We start from the raw sequence: 21,459 nt of genomic DNA, 5'->3' as shown, positions 1-21,459 counted from the left end.
CCATCGTTTGAAAACTAAGTTTAAGCCATCAAACAGGCCTAAATCGACCTGTAACAGATGTTTAAATCCGCTGATACATTAGGTACACTCCAGTACGATGCAAGGTGCAGCTGCCTGACCAGTTCGACGATTGATGAGTCTGGCAAATCCCATCACAGCGCTGGATCACCCACTCACCCAGGCGTCTTGGTAAGACTGTAAAAAGTAGCATAGTACGATAACATATCTGATTACAGATAATAGGATATGTCTGTTTCTATTTACTGTTCTTTGGCTATCATCTGTCTCAGCTTCTTCATAATCTCATCCGTTTTGCAAAACCCGAGTGTATGCCCCTCATTTTCTTCCACGATGAGCTGCGCTCCATTCATTTTCGCTACAGCTTCTCGGGCCATTCTAAGGGGTACATGAATATCCTTACCCCCATGATAGATCACCAGCTCCCCCTTTCTCACGGGCAGTTGCTCGAGGTCGAAGTCCCAGGGATTGCCAAACAGCGCCGCCTCGTACGCGGCCCCCGCGGCTCCGTCCCGGAACGCCTCCCGCATGCTGGTGGTGAAGATGTCGAGGAGCTCGCCCCCGTCGGCCTCTACGACGCGACGGTCTTCGGGCGGCATGCTCTTGAAGCCCCCCTGAAGGGTTTCCTTCAGCCGCTCCGGGTGCGCCACGTCCTGCGCGGCCGCGCCGATGCTGCTGTTGAAGAGGAAGCCGATGAGCCAGGGCGCCCAGGGAGCGATGTTGAAGATGACGCGGTTCGAGAGCATCATCTCGCTGAGACCTAGGCTCGTCGGATACATGCCCGAAACCACCATGGTGCCGGCGAGCCGATCGGCTGGGATCTTCAATAGGCAGCCCAGCGCGTAGGGTCCGCCTCCGGAGATGCCCATGACGGCGAAGCGCTGAATGTGTAAGTGGTCGGCAAGCTCGAGGACGTCGAGTGCGAAGGAGCTGATGGTACGCTTGGGCTCTGGGCTGGAGCCGGCGTACCCTGGCCGGCTGACAGAGACGATCCGGATGCCGTGGGTCAAGGCGGCCTTGTGGATTGCATGGCCCTCCTGGTGGGATCCGGGAAAGCCATGAAAGAGGAATGCCGTGGGGAGCTGGGCGGAAGCAGCGGAGTTGGATCCGCTCGCGCCATTAGTACCATAACAGAGCGTCCGTCCGTCCTTCAGGGTAATAGACTGTGTAGTGTCTGCGGTCGAGTTGTTGTTGGCCATGACGTGAGGTTGCGAGCCCGTCCTGCGGTCTTAGAAATGAAGGTGCGTCTACGTGTATATGCAGCCCCCGGGGCCAATGGAAGCAGGGGTTGCAGTTCAAGTATCGTATTCGAGGGGTTATCTAAAGTTCGAGAGTACTCAAGATGCAATGAACATGTACAATGTGGTTTGGTGTGAAGAAGCTTAGGAAACATGAAATCTTCATACGTTAGTTACCGTGAGGTTGCGACCGGTACTTAACACGATATTATCCAAAAGATTTCAATTGCAGATCGTGGTACCACCAGACACGATTGGCACCTCCTCTTCGACTGCACATCGCATGAGGCGTGGTCCAGGGGTCGGATGAGTAGACATCCAAGGAACATATTCAGGAAAAAGGGCGTTAGAGCCCGAGAGCCCGACTCATATGAAAAACCCTTTGCCCGAACAGCCAAGATTGCTGAATTATGGCCAAACTTATGAAGGACAGACCCGGGTTACATGTCCTATGATATCCTGTTTCTGCAGGAGCCGTAGAGTTTGCAAACGTCTTGGCTAAGGTGGCACCACCATGCGAGTCAGTACCGTCGTCGTATTTTGGGCGACCATCATGGGGGCTGGTACTGGACAGGGTTCAATGTTGCAGCTAACGCCTGGACTGGGCAGCGTTTGAGAGGTCTAGGTCGCCTACCTACCTAGGCACCCGCCTCCTAATGTTATTCAGCATACATATCATGACAGAATGGGTTCAAATTACGGAAACACGAATTCAGATTCGGTATTGGTGTTGGGGAATGGATATGCGGTAGTTGCATTCATATGTGATGAAGTATGTCCTTGGAACGCCGGGCTCTAGATCCAGCCATCACACTTGGGATAAGAACCCCGTTCACTCGTGCGTTTAACGCACTGGGTATTAGCTCTCCATGCGCCGGTCTAAGCGCCTTCGGCCTGCAACTGCTGCGCTGCGCCATCCCCTGCCAACAGTCCCGTGCCAGCCGCGATAGAAACAAACTTGTGCCGGGATGCACAGTCGCCCGCCGCGAAAACACCCGGCTGCGACGTCTCCGCGAACGTCCCCAGCTTGATATCACCCGCATCGTCGAGCTGGACACCCAGCTCCTCCACGAGCGAACTGGCCTGCTCCGTCCCCGCATGGTACATGGCAAAGCCATGCATATGTTCTTTGCCGGCGAGCCCGTCCTCCTCGGCCCCCTCTAGCACCACGAGAAGCCGCTCCTCGCCCCCGCCGTCAGGGTCCTTCACCATCTCCAGGCGCTCGATAACCCCGGCCTCGACGTCGCAGCCGGTCACATTGGCAGCCACCGGACGGAGCTGCGTCGCGGCCCGCTTGTTGCCGTTCGTGTAGATGCGCACGCGCTTCGCGAACTGCTTGCACGACCGCACCACGCGCAGCACCCCCGACGGTTCCGCGAACGCGTCCAGCGCGAGCACGGCAACGGACTCGGCCCCGCGCTGCTCGTGGCCGTGGCATAGGAGGCAGTGCACCACTCCGCGGCCCCAACAGTCCTCGAGCCCGTCGATGAAGGGCAGGAGGTCGCGCACGCCCGTAGCCAAGATGACTTTTCGCCCCCGCCATTGCTTGCCGGCCGCATCGGAAGCTTCGAAGATGCTCGGTCCGTCCGAAACTCGCTTGATGGAGGCAACCTCGCCGTTCACAAATGTGTACTGACCAGGATATCGCTGTGTGAGCTCGGCTCGGCCGGCTGCCAAGAACTCGCCCGGAGGGCGATGGTCCCATGTCGAGACCATGTGCATCTCGGCGGCGAATCTGTTGCGGTAGCTGCCCGAGTCAAAGATGATGGACGTGTGGTTCTGGCGGCACAGGGCCAAGGCAGCAGCAAGACCTGCTGGTCCGCCGCCTATGATGAGAACGTCGCTTGTCGGTCCTGAAGACATTGCGTAGTACCCTTTGCAGTGGTGATTTGGCACGTGAAATGATGAGATAGTCAGCTTTCGGCTTCGAGAACCATAGTATAGCTTTGAAGTTCTAGATAAGCATTCAAATGATGAATGACTTTTGATAGACACCTGTTCCAGGCTCGTCAGATCATGCGATTGCTTTCTTCATACCTGGCCAACAGCGTGCAGCGAAGCCTCTGCGCTTTGCGACCACACCATACGGTGTAGCAAGGTGGCGCCACGAAGTTTTCGCCAGTGAAGTGGCTAGTTAAGCAGACATCGTGCATGAAAATGCCGTCTTGAGGTGGCACCACCCCCTGGTCACTACTGCGTAGAATAAAGGAAGACAGATATTGCACGTACTTCTCGCAAGGTCCAAAGATGAGCCTAAACCGTTTGAGTATATCCCAGCTAGGCTGGCCCTTGTCAATTACCCCTGTCAATCATTTCCATCTATGAACGAATACCTAGGAAACAAGTCTCTGAACATACCCCGGTTTACAACTAGAGGAATAATCAAAAGGGCATATATAAAAATAAATATAACGTACGAAAAGTGAATTATACCATTCAAGTGCAACTCTTGGAATGAATAGTCTATTTATTATTTCTGATTTACCGGACTAATAAGGAATACCATTGGAAAAGGAGTGAATAAACGCCCAAAGTCGCTAGATTTACCATCAAGGCAATGCAAGCGTCGTCTTCATCTTCGTTACCCGAGCTTCGTTCCCAGATCCTTGGTTCTCCCTGGCGTATCGTTCCATGAACCGTACTCGGTATGGCAGATTCCCACTGTGACAGTACTCTCCGACCTGCCGGAAGAACTTGGTACACAAGAAGATGAGATCTTCATAGTCCGCTGTCTTACAATCATAGAAATAGGCGTGGAGTTTTCTCTGAAATTGATTGCGCATATCCATCATAGCGTACTCTTTGGCGCCGATGCGGACGTCGTCTGTGGGTTCGAACAAGAGCCAGGATCCTGGACCGGACCACTGTGGTCAGTCACCATTCGGTATACTTAGGCATATAGGTTCCAGCAATAGAGACTTTACCTGTAAATGTGAAATCCACTTGCACCCACCGTTCCCCAACCTCGTCGCCATACTGCGGACCTGTTCGTGGTGCTGTTCCAGACATTAGGACGGGTCAAGTAAGACTGTATCTAGTGGTGGTACTTCGAAATTAACGTTCAGCTTCAGATGCTTCTGGTCGTAGTGGTTCGTATGTCAAGGAAGGCGGCTCGCGATGAGATTATATATCGGCTTCACAGCGCAGATAATCACTGAAAGGTCTTGAGTAAATTGAGTGTCTATGAGTAGATGGTTTCAATTTGGCATACTGTTGGTTTAGGAATTCCCGTCGTTACGTAGTCACGAGGAGCAGTTAGTACAATCAATGAATGTGTGCACGGGCAAGATCACTGCGAAGTCACTTCAAGTCACTACAGTAGATCTTGGGTGTCGTGCATCAGTGTAGATAGCACCTACACTCCAAGTTTTATTAGCCGACGATTGTGACAAGACACTGATCAAACCTGGGGTGAGTGGAAGTCGTACATAAGTTTGTGAGTTGAGCACGAAGGTGCATTCTAGGCACTGTTGATTGCCATTGGCTGCGGTCAGGAACCTTGACTGGCCCAAGACAGAACGGAAACATTGATGTCCGATTCGTTTGCTGCATCTGGCGAGGTTGGAATCAGTACACACAATCAAACGTTGACCTTTGCGTGCGCATAGTGACCATTGGCTTTTGATTCTGTCCCAAAAGTGCAGGGGATTCGGAGACAACAAATATGTGTGGGCTTGCAGAATGGCGGAACCTCAACAGTCTGGGGGTTAGGTCCTAGGCGAGCAGTCCAACGAGATAGTTGTCTTGGAGACGACAATGACGGTGCACCTGGGATCGAATGGCAAGCCATAGCGGATCCGGGACGTCGGCGACGCTCGAAGTAGTACGCTTGTTGAAAAAGGAGGGCATCTCTTCCGGCATCGTCGGCACTCGCCCACTGGATAATACCACTCAGTAATACCACTCGAGTAGTACCACTTGGAGAATACCACTTGGATAATACGGCACGATGAGCTCCCTTCGTGAGTCGACACATGCCCGGCCAAATGATAGACAAAATGCTAAACATACGAAAAGTCTGGGAGTTGTGTGTAGCGGATGACCGACTCGAGTACGCTTCGGAGCTCTTCTCCTTGGAACCCTTGTGTCAGCTGTATTAGCCATGGGCTGTGAACGCACTTCCGCCGATGAACTTCCTGCATACATTCCCTCGGTTCCACCTCAAGGTGTCCAGTTTCTCTTCCTTGTATACGCCAGCGACCGCCTTCTAGACTGCGACAAGTCTCGCTGCCGGAGAATCTGGACGGGCCTTCCATATCCCAAGCTCGAGTACTCTTACTGGGTGCGCAACGGCTGGCTGACTTGGAGGACCTTGTTGATGAAATGAACCTGAGCAAAGAATGGGGTGAAGAACATCTCGACCTTGATCGGACATGCGACGTCGAGTACGCCCGGCGGAAGAATCGGCGGATCCGTGCTTCAATTCCGCAGGCGCCTTTTTCGGAACTCAATTGTTGGACTACTACCCGAAGCCACTCGACCAATCTGGCAGGAGATTGTAGAGACGAAGGAGCGCCGCAGGGTGTCGAACTGCCCAAGAATCACTGTTTGATCAGGTTCTTTGCAATCGTTCGGGGAGATGCGCGGCTGAAAGAAAGGACGATGTTGTGGTGTGGTTGGAGTAGTCGTTGCATGGCCAGACTCCTAGGAGTGTGTGATTGAATGACCTTGCTGTGCTTCGCCAGTACCGGTGCAGATTGGGCGTGCAGAAATGATGCGTCTGGTGCAATACAATCATCACAGGTCAAAAAATGAAAACAGGATAATAGATGCGAAGAGACAGATGCGATGCCAAGAGTGCGCAGCGATGCGAGCCACGATGCAAAAGAGACCATGCAATATGTGCGTGACAGGCCAAACAATCAATCACCCAAAGGCCAAAGAAAAAGACAAGTCGTTGGGCGTGCACAGGAGTTGAACCATGACCTCGATTTAGAGTGGGCGCACGGGCCATATGGTGTCCGTGCTAGCGCCCTTTCTGAGCTTATTCATGGCCGAGCTGTGCACAATATCGCAAAATGGCATCACGATATCTTCAGTCCTCGCCAACAAAATCAGCAAAAATGAGGTTTGAAGAAGAGCTCGGGCTCTTCCGGGATTCGAACCCGGGGCCTCGTCCATTTCAGTGTCTAACCGAAGGTGTTTCCCGAAGGACGAATCATACTGGTCGGAAGTTAGCAATGTATGCCTGAAAGTATGAAAGTGGTGATGATGAACTTACCCACTAGACCAAAGAGCCGTGTTTGTTGGAGAAGATAGCAGTTCTAGACCATTATATTGGAGGGGTTGGAGCGGTCTGGTGTGGGCGGGGTTGGGTTGGGCTGGTTGGATTGTACATGTGTGTCAGTATGCGTGTAAGTGGACTCAAGGGGATACGAGCCACACACCACCAGAAACACTTCACGGCTGTTTTGGGGGCTACGGAGGGGTCACTCGTGGGGCAATGGAGTCTATGTGGAGCAGGGTCGCTTGGCTGGGCGTACAAGGTTAGCTCTGGGAGTGGGCGACCGTGGCGTGTAAGTCGCTTGGTGCTACGTTTGTTAGAGTTGCCTCGAGCACGTTTGGCTGTATGCGACCATGTGAGACACAGCCAAAAGACAAGTGTTTGTCTTGAAAGGCCGGCTGTTTCTACGCTTCCTACTGCTACTTCTAGCGCATCCGGACCTTGACAGGGGCAAGCGGCTGTAGCCGAGAGATCTCCGAAAGACACGGGGATTTAGCCCCGCCTTGACAACCAGCGTCATGGCGACTAAAAGCTACACATAGAGTACGACAACATTCAGAGTTCATGCGACAAGAATGCCCGAAGAATCTTCATAGCTATTATTGAGAAAAGAAAAACACTGGTGTGCTATATATTCCAGCCAGCTACTAATTGACTTGATTGAGAGAGCATATGGCCCACATCCACAGCAGCTAACGGGTGGCGACCAGCTGGTCTCAGCTGGTCACCAAGCAGACTGACATCGGCCACCTGTTGAGTACAACAGAAGCCCACGAGAGCAAGACTAGACAACAGGTTTGTGGAAATGGTCTCACGGCTTAAACATATCGTAGCCATGGCTATGATACTTACACAGACACCTGTAAGCGCTTACGCCATGATGGTTATGCCAGTGGTTGACGCCCTGATGTCTGTTCACAGGACATCGACAATGGAATTTCGGCTGATTATCCCATTGCTCTGAATTGGAGATATAATAACGCAAAATTCGGATAGCTGATAGACCAATGGCATAGCTATCATTTCAAGACGGTTGCCCAGTAGTGATCATAAAGCTGACAACGGACTAGCTGGTCCAACCGTCTGGCAAAAGGTACCTACGCTGTCAACATATCCAGTTGGCCATCGATACTGCAGCGAAAATTTTGGTTGGCTGTCTGGCACAGTGGCTGTGGACAGCAGCCTCGTGTCCGTTTGGGACGACCGGCTCGATGCGATGGTTGGAGGTAGCAAACTTTTGATGGTGGATTTTGGGGTTCTACTTTCGTTATCGTCAGGCTTCTTCTCACGTTGCAATTCCAAGCCATAGAGACCATCGCATGAATCAGTCTCCGTTCTCAACCAAAGCATATATGGTCGGTATCAACATATCGCGCTACGCCGGCAGAATTCTGTGTTTGGACAATAGAAGCTAATCAAACTGCGCCAAAAGTCTACCGACGCGCACGAGGGGCTCCCTCGCGAAGCTCCGACGTACATCCAAAGCTTGCAACTCATAGCTCCCTTCGTCGACGATGACAACACTTGCCGATAAGTTCATTGATTGCGCGGAACGGCTGGTCACTCTCTTGGGACGAGTCAGCGCAATCCACCGAGAAACCAACTAGACACGGGATTCGACCAGGCAACGCGGTCCTTCGCGAAGAGAATGAAACACCGCGTCAAACCCGAGGGATGCAGATAATTACATGATCACACGAGGAGGCTGAGCGATATTTCTTGAGCCAACAGCGAGCTACAATATATTTCATTGATTCATGCCCTGCATATCTAAAAGATGGGATTAATGAGGCTTTGGCGTGTGCGCTGTCGCAAAATGGTATTGAGCATAGGATAGTAGCATGAAATTCGATTTACCCAAGTCAGGCGTCGATTACCAGCCACATGTAAAGATCAATATACCTTCACTTGACTGCTTGAATACGTTTGTCTGCGTTGGCCCAGACCTGTACCACAAGCTATTGACCAAGCAAGAATACGAAGTCTGGTTTACCAGGTGGTACCAAGACGACTAATCGCCATTCGTGGAGGTGCAGATCCGATTTTACCACCCGTGCAGTCCGTCCTCATGCCTCCCTCCATGCCCGTTTCGAACCCCGGAAGAACCGGGCAGTGTCGGAACAGACTGGTCGGAAAACACTCGAGAGTACACCCTCGGCACTCGACGTTCCTCCATTGTCTCCAGTGGACGTCTGCGCCAGAGGAAAATCCGTCATGATGCTATACACTCGGGAACTGCAACTCGGCGCACTCACCCAACCTTTCGGTGGGCGTCAACACCGTTCAGCCGTGTTACCAGCCGAACCCTCCGCACGTTACCGATTGGAAGAAGATAGCGTCCGTCTTCATGCGAACACTCGAGAAAGAAGAGGAAGGATGAAGAAGGGAAGAAGAGAAGAAGAGATTCGGCAGTGGTAAGATTGCCTTTAAAGAAGCAGATTGTGGGGATGTGGGGCAAGGAAGCGCGGTAGACTTGGAAGGCACACAATACTGACTACACACAACAATCACGTTGGACGCGTCAAATATTATGGGCACGCGCTGGAAACAAGGCAGGAACATAGATGTACGTACCTACTATTGGGGTCTGGCTTCCAAACCTGACAGGCCTGTGAAGCTCATATGCTCAGGACCAACTCGCGAGTCCAAGGCGAACTTTGGTCACTTTCAAATCCACGAGTATCCAACACCACGGCAATAGCAAGCCAGTATCTATGGCATGGCAATACTTCATTTTTTGGCATCAGACCTGAGCAATCTAATATATCCAAAAATTTTGAACTAGATCCAATATCCCCATGTGAGCCATGAGGGAGTGTTGTTTGGTCGAAGTCCAGCCATACAGGCCACTAGCGGATGCCACCAAACTCATCGGTTTTCTTCTACCCAAGACCCTGCTTAAGGACCATACTCGGCTGGTGTGATAGAGTCAAACGGGATAAATATGAGGCACATATCTGCAATTAACTACCGACATATGGCAAGATATCACTACATGTACCGGATACTCAGCTATGATCATTCCATGCTTATTCCATATCGGACATGGAATTATGGGGGACTCGTTACTTCACCTGGGCGGTCAAAATTGATTATTCCCTTTGAAATGATCGTTGTGGTATCCATATTGGACAAATTGCCACATCTATATGGGAGACTACAAATGGGAGGACGTCAAGGAATCGGACCTTGAGATACCACTGGAGGATTGCTTGAAATCTACCTTGCATAACCCAGGGATCTGGCGGATACAAGTTACTAAGGGAATATGCAGTCATTAAACATTCAAATCTGGCCAACATAATGCTGCTGCATGGCACAGCATCGGAAGTCACCCAGACAGCTGGTCCCGTACCAGTTGGTATGCCGCAACAAGATAGAGATCTGACTGGCAGCATGAGTCGTCCCACCTGCTAGGTAAGCGAGATGTGATGGACCGAAGTGGCATGGCCCCAATTTGTGCGGTTCACGCTCTGCAGCAAATAATAGGGGCAAGTTCTCGGAAGTGCCGGCTGTGCTGTTCTGGCTTAGCGTGGACCACCAGCCATGTAAAAGTATTAATCCCAGTCGGTATTTGACGTAGAAAATCAGCCCATTCGTATGCAGGAGGTATTAAATGGCAAGCCCCCTTTTAGGGGCTCTCGCCGGGCTAAGTGGGTTGAGTCTGCGATTCCGCCAGGTTCCGTGGTTTTCAGTACCAAATGTGGATGTTGTATGACAAACGTGAGCGAAAATGGACTACATCTCACAGGAGAAAGATGACATGAGCTGAGTTCGGAATTGTAGTGCCTTCGACGAGCCAGCAGGGGGCCAATCCTCCCAGACGGACAAGCCTGGTACCGGCCCAGACCTAGAATGAGGGCGGTAGTAAATCATCCCACGGTATTGCTCGCTATCTGTATGCCACAGCACAACTTCAAAAGCTCGCTCATGCTGCACATTTGGCCTTACAGCAGTTCGTATGTAGGAAATACATCCAGGGCTAGTACTGGTCTGCTTCTGCCGCTGATATTATTAGATACATGTAGAAAAGGCTTCTCCTTTCAAAGTGAAAGAACAACAATAAGACATTTTGAATCGCTACATATAATAGAGGGGAAAGAAGGCCATGTATTGGACAGACACAGGGATCGCATCCCACGCTTCATGTTGTTCATGCCTGGCGTGCAACACCTGCCAGTCACCAGTTTGATCGAGGTTTAAAACGCCTGGGGAATGCCATGGCTAGCGCCAGCGGCATGCTGGAAGCGGTTGTCAGGGTAGTCGATATGACTGTGGTCGCTGTGCTCGGCGTGTTCGAGGCCGTCGGGACCGCCTGTGATGCTGCTCTGCTCGACCTCGCGGGTGACGTGGATCATGCGGCGGGTGGATTCATGGTCGTCGTTGTCGACCGAGTTGTCCGTCGGCGTGTTGTTCTCGTCCTTTGACATCCTTCGATCGGGGAAACGGCGTTCGGTCGCGCTGAGATGGGTCCCGTTCTGCGAGTCCTCCAGCTTGTAACCCTTTTTCTTCCGTCCTCCGCCAATAGTCACGAGCGTGACGTCGCCCGACCTCCCCGGGATCGCGGAGTCGACGTTGTTGGACGACTTGGCCTGGGACGGGTTGAGATTGGGGAAGAGGCGGCGCAGCATGGGCAGCGATCCCGCGATGAGGCCCAGGTCGCACTCGAGCACCGTGAGAAGGACGATCTTGCCGATGTTGTAGATCTGCTCAGACGTAGCGGTGTAGGCCCAGGTGTAGCTGATGCGGATCGTAGTGGCGACGGACGCGAAGACACCGAGAGACAGGATGGCCATGGTGAGGTATTTGGCCTTGGCCGGCATCTGCAGGTGGCGCAACAACAAGATCGGCGTCAGGGCGGTCGCGAGGTCGGTGAAGATGTTGACGGCGGAGACAAAGTACGAAACCTGCAGGATCACCTTCTGGCCCGACTTGCAGTCGCCGATGCCCGTCCACGCGGCCGAGACGGGCTTGCACTGGAAGATGGCCACGGGCCACGAGATCTGCCAGGTGGCCCAGGTCAGGCCGAACAGCGTCCAGAGGATGATCTTGTACTCTCTCCTGTTGGCGAGGCGCAGCATGGTGACGACGATGCTCGACTTGATCAGGGCGCCATCCAGCACGTAGATGAACTGCCAGATGATGGTCCACATCGAGATCTTCTGGCCCATGCTCGCCGTGAGCTCGTAGTCGTGCGCTCCCATGCCGTAGGTTGCGAGGACGATAACCGAGGCATTGTGCGCGAGGTTGAGAATCTGGGCCCATGGGGCAGTGGATGTCAGTGTTGGAATCACGGAGGATAATGACCAAGCTACTTACCCAGCCGGCAAACATCATCCAGTCGTCTATGGCAAGAGCATTGTACAGCCTGCGCACGTACAGCCGCGTGACGACAACGATGCTGGACAGTATGGTCATCACGATGGTCACCACCAGCAGCGACCGCCCCAGTCCCTCGGGCATGATGGGGTCGGCCACCATGCTGGTGTTGTCTCTGACGGTCATGCCTGCGAATAGAAGGGATAAGAATTAAAGTAATAATGGTAGTAATATGGAACCCTCAAGGCTTGGAAGCCGCTAGCACCTCCGCACACGGCAAAGGGGGTACAGTTGCATATGCAACCGTGTATCGTGAAAAGGGCGTGTGAACGAAAGAAATATGCAACAAGTGTGAGCGTCAAGACGACTACTTAACCGTCTGCATTTTGGCAAGTTTAGATCGATATGGATTGATACCAGGAACGAGTCATGGTATAGAAGACATCTGCATCTCACTTTTGGCTGCAGCCTCGGAAACTTAGATTTTCTTTTGCAAGGGAAGAATTGCAACCTTACAATATCAAGCGGCAGAGTCATATGCTGATCAATGCTGGCTGCCGAATCCCAGCGGCGAATTTTTGCGACATGGGGTCCCCAATAAACAAATCGGATTTTCCTACCCGTGGGCGAAGAGCATGCCTGAATGCGTCTGCTGGGCCCATCGTGAGGCGTCCCGGGAGGCGGCCCCCGTTCCCGTTGCAAAAAGCAATGCTTGGGCCAATGGAGCGTGCTGGCGTTAGTAAGGCCCCGGGTGAGCTTATGTCATGCCACCAGCGAAGACGCGAAGGCGAAATGACAGGAGACGCCATCCATGTCTCGGGCATTTGCTGGCATCGTTTCCCATTGGCGGGTACACCACCGTCGCGGACGATCGTTACCCAATTTTAAGTACGGAGGCCCTCCCGGGTCAGCATGGGGCAGTTTGAAGGTGGAAGGCGGGCCAGAAGAGCGTTGCAGCCAACAAATCCCTATTCTATTATGTCACCATCGCGTGCCATATGGCTGGGTATCTGCCTGCCTGGGATAATAGACTTTCTCAAAACCATGGAATGCATTGAGCTTTTCGTGTATGCATCTCATGATGTGATGGGCAGTCCCGCGCGGCAACAGCTTGGACAGGAGCTGGAGATATTTCATGCTGCGTCGTACGTGCTGCGCTGTATGGCCACCGACCCACGACCGCAAGAACTGATAAGTCGCATCGCTTGGCAAGGGGAGAAAAAAGCTTTCGCTTACACCTACCACAGCGTTACATTGCAGGTTGTTAGGTCAGAAATTCGACCGATGTTCCTTATATATTGTTCAGCTCGCTTCTTCGTTATATGCGATGCGTCTGACGACTAGGCAGTTGATTGCAGGACCTCGGGATCCTCGGCTGTCGATGTACCTTTGTTTCCCACCCTTGTTACGTGGTGGTGCTGGGGCTGCTGCAGCTTCATCTTCACGTGCGGCACATCATCTCATGTGCATATGTACAATGCTATATTGCAAAGCCATGCCTGTTTCTGGGTGTCTGCGTAACCTCTCATATCCTACTAAAATTACGCGTGGCCAGTCTGCCAACCCGACAAGGACATTCTGGAAGGTTCACACAGCAGACCAGGAGCGCTTTCTTATACCCCAAAGTGAACCCCTTGCACCGAGTGTGGTTGTCGGGCGTTTCTGCTACGGCTCCATAAGCAACAGCAGCCCCTCATCTATTCTTCATACGTCCAAGCGGCATTGCAGTTCAGCCCAATAGCCTTGCATCCGGAGGAACATCGCTGTGGGTCTTTCTTCTATTCCGGAGAAACATCCCGGCATCATCACCACATTCGCGGGTAGTCTCGTATGAGGGCGCCTCCTGCTCGCGATGATTATGCGCTGCTCGTAGCTGTGTCCGGCAATTCACAACTTCGACCCAGGCACCATTCCCGGCAATTGCCCAGCAACAAGCAGTCAGCACTCAATCTGATTTGCCAAAAGACAGCCACTGGGATCCATTGTTTCAAGGGTCGGACTGCACCACAGATATCAGCAATTATCAGGGTCGCTCTCTCGGCCCACGTGGCTTCGACGGCACATACGGCGTGGAAGGTCTATATAAGACATTGGGAGCTGCTGCCAAGCCCAGGGTTCAGGCGTAACCTCTTTGCATCTTGAAATACTATCCACGTTTGCCCACCGTTAGGAACGAAGAGACGCAGAAGGCTAAACACCATGGCTGACACAGAAGCAAAGCAACCCGGAGAGGTGCTCCCCACCCTTCCCGAGCACATCACCCCCGAATGGCTGAGCGCCAAACTCAACCAGAAGGTCAAATCGATTGAGAACACGCGCAATATCTGGGGGACGGCCAGCAAGCTGTTCTACTCCATCACGTACGAGGATGAGGGCGATGGAACCGATAGACCGACCGACATCTGCATCAAGGGCGTCTTCGACCCCAAGATGATCGCGGCCCAGCCGTGGACCGTCAGCCTGGCGCAGCGCGAGGCCGAGTTCTTCTCCCAGATCGCGCCGCAAGTGGACCACATGATCTTCCCCAAGGGCTGGTGGTCGGGCGTCGCCGAGACGCAGGGCATCGCCATCATGAACGACCTCACCAATGAGGGCTGCTCGTTCGCGGCCGAGGTCGCCTCGTACCCCGTCTCCAAGGTCATGAACGGCGTCGAGCATCTGGCCGGTCTTCACGCGAAGTACTGGGGCCAGAGCCAGGAGGACCATCCATGTAAGTAATCCACGTTCTTGTTTAAGTTTGATTTGTTTCAGTGCTCTTCGTTTCTTTCTGATTTTCAAGGAAGTGTTCCTGCTTCTTCCCTTGCCCAGGTCCAAAGCTAACGCGATGTCTCGACAGGGATCTGGAACAACTACGACCCCGCCATGACCTTCATGGTCCGGTCGTGGGACGAGGTGGTGCGACTGCCGGGCCGCCCCAAGCTGCCCGAGTACCTTATGGACGGAAAGCGGTGCAACGAGGCGGTGGACCGGTACTACGCCGAGCGCAACCCGCGCTTCCGGACGCTGCTGCACGGCGACACGCACATCGGCAACATCTACTTCACGGCGGCAGGCGAGATCGGGTTCCTGGACTGGTCGGCCTTCCACTTCGGCTCGTGCTTCCACGACATCGTCTACCACATGACGGCCATGCTGAGCATCGAGGACCGCCGCGCGCACGAGATGGAAATCCTCGACCACTACCTCGAGACCTTGCACAGGCTGGGCGGGCCCAAGTTCGACCGCCACAACGACCCCGAGGTCATGATCGAGTACCGCCGCTCCTTCATGACCAACGTCATCTGGCTGATCTGCCCCGACGGCCTGCAGTCCAAGGAGCGTATCGCGTCGCTTTGCGAGCGCACCGTGGCCACCTACGACGACCACCAGGTCATCGACGTGATCCTCAACGAGCCGAAGCCGGCCGCCAAGGCCCCGGGCTTGTGATCAATGCAAAGAGTTGCAGGACGGGAGGCGCATCTAGCAATCAAGACAAACTGAAGAAAGAAATAGAAACACAACCCCTCATCTTGGCTTGCTCCCCGCCAATTGGCAAAAGAAAGTGCGGCACATGGCGAATGGCGTGCATTGGCTTTGCAGAACTGCCCCCTTTTTCCCGAGCTACCGAAGCCCTGGGAAATGCCAAGACCCGACAGGGGTAGACCCAGGGCTCGTCCCGTCCCAACCTTGGCATTTGCCGTGTCACGACAGCGCCCGTTGACTGGTCTCTCCCCGGGTAAATACTTAATATCCTACTTGGTCAACCGCGCGATGATACCATCCTGTTTGGGAATCATATCGTACGACACTTGTCGATTGCGGAATGCAACTCGGGCGAGTCGGGGCAGAAGCTCGTGGCAACCCGGCGGCTTGGGCTGGTGTGATGGGCCACGATCCCACCCGTCTTGCCGTCAAATATGCAAGTCTAGGTATTCACGTTGTTTGCGGCAAGATCTTCTCTTACCTTGCGCCTTGTTTGCTTGCTACTCTCCGCATCACATTTCCCTTTTCTCAACCACCTGCATGCATAACTCGAACGGATTGCAACCTGGAAGAGTCACATACCCCGCCGTCGGCAAGACCTACGCCCCTGGCACTCGCATGAGACACGGAACTCGGGCGTTCTTCGTACGAAATTGTCCCCATCACACCCAATGCGGGGGTTGGCCTGTCGTACTTTGATGTACGGATAGCGAGTGCATAAAGTTGACAAGGCATATATGCATATGTATATGCCTGTGCGCTGCAGCTGTCATCCGATAGATGGGCCTTCCCGTTACCACTAGAAGACACACAAAGTTGACCACAATCGATCTTGCCCTGAAGGTTCAAAACCGGTCTGGTTCTCGTCAAAGACTGCCGATCAATACGAAAAATGGTCGAATTAGGACTCCCACAGCGAAGGACTCCGAAATCCAAGCCCGAAGTGTGGGGTTGTCAGAGAAGAGGACCTGACTAGACTCTAAACAGTGAGCGTCGTCGTCTGCAACAGCCGTTTTAGAGTTTGCGCGAGTCAGTCGTCGTGAGGTTGGGTGGTACTTGTAGTATTTCCTGTTACCAATGGAACACTACAGCGCTGATATTTTTTCTATTTAGACCAGACACTTCATTCGTTTGCTTGTCAGCTTCTATCGCTTTGTGATTCGGGACGTGGTAGCATAGAATCTGGAGTTGTGCCGGTGAGTTTGGTTTTAGGTTGGGGGCGGCAGTTTGGCATATTGGGCCCCTTATCAAACCCCCTGCATTTGCATTGTTCTTCATAACCAGCATCCACATGTTGCATTATCTTTATGCATTTCCCCATTCTAGAACACTGCCTATGTAGGGACAGGGCTAGTACATAGGCGCTAAGAGACTATTATACATGTCACATCACGTCTCACCGCAACCGAAACTTCCCTGCGTTGCACTCAACGTAGCAAAGCGCATACATCTTGAATAAGTCCAAGGTGTCACCGAGGCTTGGCATGCAATGGAAAAAGAATGAATACACCGGAGTACCATCCATGAGTATACATACACGTGCATTGCTATATTCGTGCGGTTCCTCCGTACTTCGGGTGGATAAATGAGACCATGTTGGTTTCTTGCAGTTGTTTGCTCGTCTTTTGTTTGCTTACTGTTGATCCCTTACCGCTGATCCCTTCCTAGCGATACTCAGTTGCTGATTCCTTGCTGCTGGTCTATCGCTATTGGTCCCAAGCCGTCGGCCCGCTACTATTGGTTCCATGCCGTCGGTAACTCGGGCACGGTTCTTCAGTAGATAACCCTATGCCCTCGCCTATCTCTACAAGGTCCTGGCTCTTGATCATGCTACACGGATTCCCACCAAAGTCTCCAGGCTTCAGTCAATATGATATCGAAACTGCTCGAGGTAGGTTCTCCAAATATGACCTTGAACCACTTGTTTTATTCCCGATGGCACAGCTTAGCCTACTCACGTCTACTGACAATGGAACATGCAGGCCGATGACGCCAGAATTCGTGACACCCTTTCGTACTTTGTACACGAGGTCACTGGCGGCCGCAGCATCGACGAGGATGCCTTGACGGTGACGAGCATGGACGACGTCCGGGCCGAAGTCGTGTCGCGGCTGGAGTCGAGCAGCCTCCGGGACCACATGGACGTCATCACCGCCCGAAACCAGCTCAACTACTCGTGCTTCGTGGCGGTCGACTTCGCCAACGCGCAGGGGTTCGAGTACCAGGTCGTCTACGCCCTGCTGACCCTCATGTTCTTCCACGCCGAGGACATCCTCGAGGACAAACCCGACGTGATCCGGAACCTGCAGCGCAACCTCGCGACGGGCCGGCCCTTCGGCGACCCCATGCTCGACTGGTTCGCGCGCGAGCTGAGCCCGCAGCTCTGGGACCACTTCGACCCCCTCGTGGCCAACATGATCCTCGTCGCCTGCTACGACTTCGTCAACGGCATCGGCATCGAGCACGCGACGCGGGACGCCGCCGTGCACGACGCGGCGCCCCGGTTCCCGGACTGGCTGCGCTTCAAGACGGGCCTGTCGCCCATGTACGCGCTGCTGGCGCTGGCGCGGCCCGACGACGTGGCCCGCCCGCACGCCGACGGCTTCGGGCGGTACGTCCAGGCCGTGCCCGACGTCGTCGTCTTCACCAACATCGTCAACGACGTCATCTCCTTCTACAAGGAGCTGCTCGCGGGCGAGAAGGGCAACTACATCGACATGCGCGCCGAGAAGGACGGCGTCGACGTCGTCGCGGCGCAGCGCGCGCTCGCGGAGGAAGGGGTTGCTGTCTATCACCGCGTCCTGGCTACGCTGGCTGATGCGCCGGAGTACCGGGCCAACTTTGAGGCATACGCGCGCGGCATCACGCACTTTCACACGTCGTCGCCGCGGTATCGCCTGCGGGAGCTGTTTGGGAAGCCCTTGCATAAGGGGCAGAATGGTACCAACGGCGTCAACGGCGTCAACGGTGTCAACGGTGTCAAAAAGGTCAGCGGAGTTAATGGGGTCAACGGGGCAAATGGACACACTGGTCAGAGTGGATGTGGTTGAGGGGCATTACACAACATCCTTTGCCTTTCTTCCTTCGATATAAACAGATATATGAATAAAAGGTTATAAAACTTTGACTATGGCGTTATCGTTGAGAATTTCGAAGGTATAACATCTTCCTTGCGAGCTCATCTATTTGGAGGTTATTTGCTCCGTTTTGTGTCTTTTGCTTCTACTTCAGGGGAGTTAGTGAGTGGCATTACTACTTCTCGAAATACTCCTTGAGGTCTTAATCCAGATACAGACTGACCTAGGCATACCGGGATGAGTCGAGAAAGTTTAAATCCGAAAACAAAATAAAAGAAATAGCATTGAGCCTGGGGCAATGTGTGGGTGGCTGAAGGGCGTAACTGTCAGTCTATCCTGGCTATGGATGTGTAGTAATCGCCCCCTGGTTGGCTGATTGTGTTGCATCTCTGCATGAGGAGCAAGGATTCTCGGAAGATGGTGTAGTGGTTGCCTCCCCATCACGAGGCGAAGTGCTCAAAATCGAAGAGCCTGATGGGACCCCGCATCAAGTTGTTTCCAGGCTTTAGTATAATGACTCAAATCTTTCATCGACTTCACCCGTTAAGTGTTTGGGAGCTCAGAGTGACGACGTTGGTAATTTAGTGCCAGCACGGATCCCCTATCGGCATTCGGTCTCGCGGCCAACATCCTGACGTTCGTAGAATTCAGCTGCAAACTTTTCGCAGATTCTCGGGCTGTTTACAATTCCGCAGCATGTACCAGTGGCAACAACCGCGTGCTGGAAACTATTGCGACTCACATCACCCAACAGAGCAGTAAGCTCATTTCGTCGTCCGCCTACCCGGCGGACATACAAGTACTCTGCGCCGAGTGCAGCAAAGTAGCGAGCGATCTTCTTACTGCTATCAAGAAGCTAAGGGGCAAGGCCAAGAATAGGGGATGGGACAGCCTTCAATTGGCACTCCGGGAAACATGGTCCCAAAGTAAAATCGACAGGATGGAGGACAGGTTGCAGCAGCTACAAAGGCAGCTAATCGTCCGGATGCAGTTTCTCATCCTGTAAGTCGATCGAGGATTTCAAATGTTTCTTCCAGAAAGCTAATGCAATGACCAAAGGGACGAGCAGTCAGTGGTAGGCAGAGAGATTGCCAAGATAAGTCTGATGAATAGACGGTTCGACATGGAAACCAACCGTCGCCTTGCGAGCTTGAAATCGAATACTCTTCAACTTTTGGATACTCTCAAATCACACCCAGAGAATTTCTTTGAGCAATCAGAGATACTGGCAACCTCTCTGGGCGATTATAGTGAAGAAGCAAAAGCCACGGCTTGGTACCAAAGACTCGTTAAAAGTCTGTACTATCCACGGTTCCAATCTCGGCATGATGCTATTTCCATTGCGCATTCCAAAACTTTCGAGTGGATGCTGAGCGATACCGACGTCCCATGGAAGAAGCCCAGGAAGTTTGTTGAATGGCTCCGTTCCAAAAACGGAACCTTCTTCGTCCAAGGGAAACCCGGCTCAGGCAAATCGACTTTGATGAAGTTTCTCTGGCATCATAACTCGACACGGGAGCATCTAGAAGCATGGAGTGGTACGAACAGATTGGTCACGGCGAGCTACTTCTTCTGGGCTGCTGGTGATGAACTCCAAAGGTCCGAGGAGGGGCTCATGCGAGCGCTGCTCTTCGAGATACTCAAGGCTTGTCCCAGTCTCAACAGGTGCATTAGAGACAATTTCAATGCCTCTGCTGAGTTTTTCCAGCAACCGCACGCACAAATGTGGACATACTCAAACCTTTTGAGGATGTTTGATGTTTTGATGAACCAGGAATTTGAAGCAAGGTTTTGCTTCTTCATTGATGGGCTTGACGAATACAAGGGCAATACTCGGGGACTTATTGAGCTGGTTCAGAAGCTCGTGTCTTACCCTAGTGTCAAGATCTGTTTGTCGAGTCGACCTTGGGCCGCGTTCAGGCATGCCTTCGGAGAAGACGCGAATGTGGACTGGCACATCAGCCTGGAGGAGCTCACGAAAGATGATATTCGGCAATACGTCAACGACCAACTAAACTTGAGCAGTCGTTTTAGTTCTCTTCGATATAACGACGTTGGGTACTTCGATATAGTCGAACAAGTCATGTTGAGAGCCGAGGGGGTCTTTCTCTGGGTAGTATTGGCAGTACGGTCCCTGTTGGAAGGGGCAGATTATGATGACAACATCGCGGACATGCGCCGCCGGCTCGACGCTATACCCGAGGACTTCGACGATTTCTTTAGGAAGATTCTCAACGACATACCGGAATTTTATCGAGCCCAGGCGACTATGACTTTCAAGGTTGCAATAGCGGCTGAATCTCCACTGCCATTGGCAATCCACGGTTACGCGGATGACATCTATCGAGATCCAAAGTTTGCCATGTCAGCCCTTGTCAAGCCGTTGGATGAAACAGCCATAGAGCAGATGAACAAGCAACTCATCAACAGACTCGATGCTAGATGTAAGGGACTGTTGAAGGTTGTAAAGCACAGAGACCCTCCGAATGCATACCACGCTTACGAGGTCAGCTTTCTACACAGAACGGCTCGAGATTTCCTCTACAACTCACAAGAAAGCACAGGGCTTTTTGACAATGGCCTCAAGGACGACTTGGATGCACACGTGATACTGTGCCATGCATATCTGGTAAACCTCAAAAGGGCTTGGCCTAGATATACTATTGCATCCAAGTCTGGATTTGCTGCCCATGGAACAATTACACCACTCAAGAACTTCATGCACTACGCTAAGAAGTTTCAAACACGTTTTGGAGACACTCAAAGTATAGGGGACGTCCTCGATGAAGCGAAGAGGGTGTTTTACGCCTCTGGTGTCAACCAGGACGAAGCAGTATTCGATGGCACAGCCGTACAGTTCGGGTTAGAGTCGTATATCACGCAATAATTGTTCAACTCGGCACGGGAGGAGCAGCCAATGGATGGACAAAAACACAAATTACTCGGCTATGCGCTTTTTGATCGACGGTTTGCTCAAATCGGTAGGGGCTTCGTGAACCCGACGATTATCAGCTGTCTTTTGAACCGCGGTGCCAACCCCAATTACCATCCTGGCGGAAACGAGGCTCTCACACTTTGGGGCACTTTCGTGAACCACTGTTATCGAGGAGGAAACCTGAGT

General features: G+C 52.7%; 6 protein-coding genes across 6 annotated transcripts; 3 read left to right on the top strand and 3 right to left on the bottom strand.

The window, feature by feature from the left end:
• Positions 1–260: 260 nt before the first annotated feature.
• Positions 261–1,217, bottom strand: PG997_013361 (HYD1; the record flags this gene model as incomplete). Its single annotated transcript, XM_066817675.1, has 1 exon — positions 261–1,217. The coding sequence occupies one exon, from the start codon at positions 1,215–1,217 to the stop codon at positions 261–263; it is 957 nt and encodes a 318-aa protein (XP_066663367.1).
• A 918-nt stretch (positions 1,218–2,135) lies between these two features.
• On the bottom strand, positions 2,136–3,119 carry PG997_013360 (uncharacterized protein; the record flags this gene model as incomplete). The annotated part of the gene is made up of 1 exon (XM_066817674.1): positions 2,136–3,119. One exon carries the CDS (start codon positions 3,117–3,119, stop codon positions 2,136–2,138), a length of 984 nt encoding a protein of 327 aa, XP_066663366.1.
• A 7,560-nt stretch (positions 3,120–10,679) lies between these two features.
• On the bottom strand, positions 10,680–11,985 carry PG997_013359 (uncharacterized protein; the record flags this gene model as incomplete). Its single annotated transcript, XM_066817673.1, has 2 exons — positions 10,680–11,735; positions 11,800–11,985. The coding sequence occupies 2 exons, from the start codon at positions 11,983–11,985 to the stop codon at positions 10,680–10,682; spliced, it is 1,242 nt and encodes a 413-aa protein (XP_066663365.1).
• Positions 11,986–13,998: 2,013 nt separating this feature from the next.
• PG997_013358 (kinase-like domain-containing protein) lies at positions 13,999–15,225 on the top strand (the record flags this gene model as incomplete). The annotated part of the gene is made up of 2 exons (XM_066817672.1): positions 13,999–14,509; positions 14,636–15,225. The coding sequence occupies 2 exons, from the start codon at positions 13,999–14,001 to the stop codon at positions 15,223–15,225; spliced, it is 1,101 nt and encodes a 366-aa protein (XP_066663364.1).
• A 2,012-nt stretch (positions 15,226–17,237) lies between these two features.
• Positions 17,238–18,311, top strand: PG997_013357 (uncharacterized protein; the record flags this gene model as incomplete). Its single annotated transcript, XM_066817671.1, has 1 exon — positions 17,238–18,311. One exon carries the CDS (start codon positions 17,238–17,240, stop codon positions 18,309–18,311), a length of 1,074 nt encoding a protein of 357 aa, XP_066663363.1.
• A 1,393-nt stretch (positions 18,312–19,704) lies between these two features.
• PG997_013356 (uncharacterized protein) lies at positions 19,705–21,225 on the top strand (the record flags this gene model as incomplete). The annotated part of the gene is made up of 1 exon (XM_066817670.1): positions 19,705–21,225. The coding sequence occupies one exon, from the start codon at positions 19,705–19,707 to the stop codon at positions 21,223–21,225; it is 1,521 nt and encodes a 506-aa protein (XP_066663362.1).
• Positions 21,226–21,459: the final 234 nt, after the last annotated feature.

This window comes from Apiospora hydei (assembly GCF_038363865.1).
Source record: "Apiospora hydei strain CBS 114990 chromosome Unknown utg000009l_segment0_segment0, whole genome shotgun sequence".
In the NCBI taxonomy this organism is placed as follows: domain Eukaryota; kingdom Fungi; phylum Ascomycota; class Sordariomycetes; order Amphisphaeriales; family Apiosporaceae; genus Apiospora; species Apiospora hydei.
This window is presented reverse-complemented; position numbering and strand designations above follow the sequence as displayed.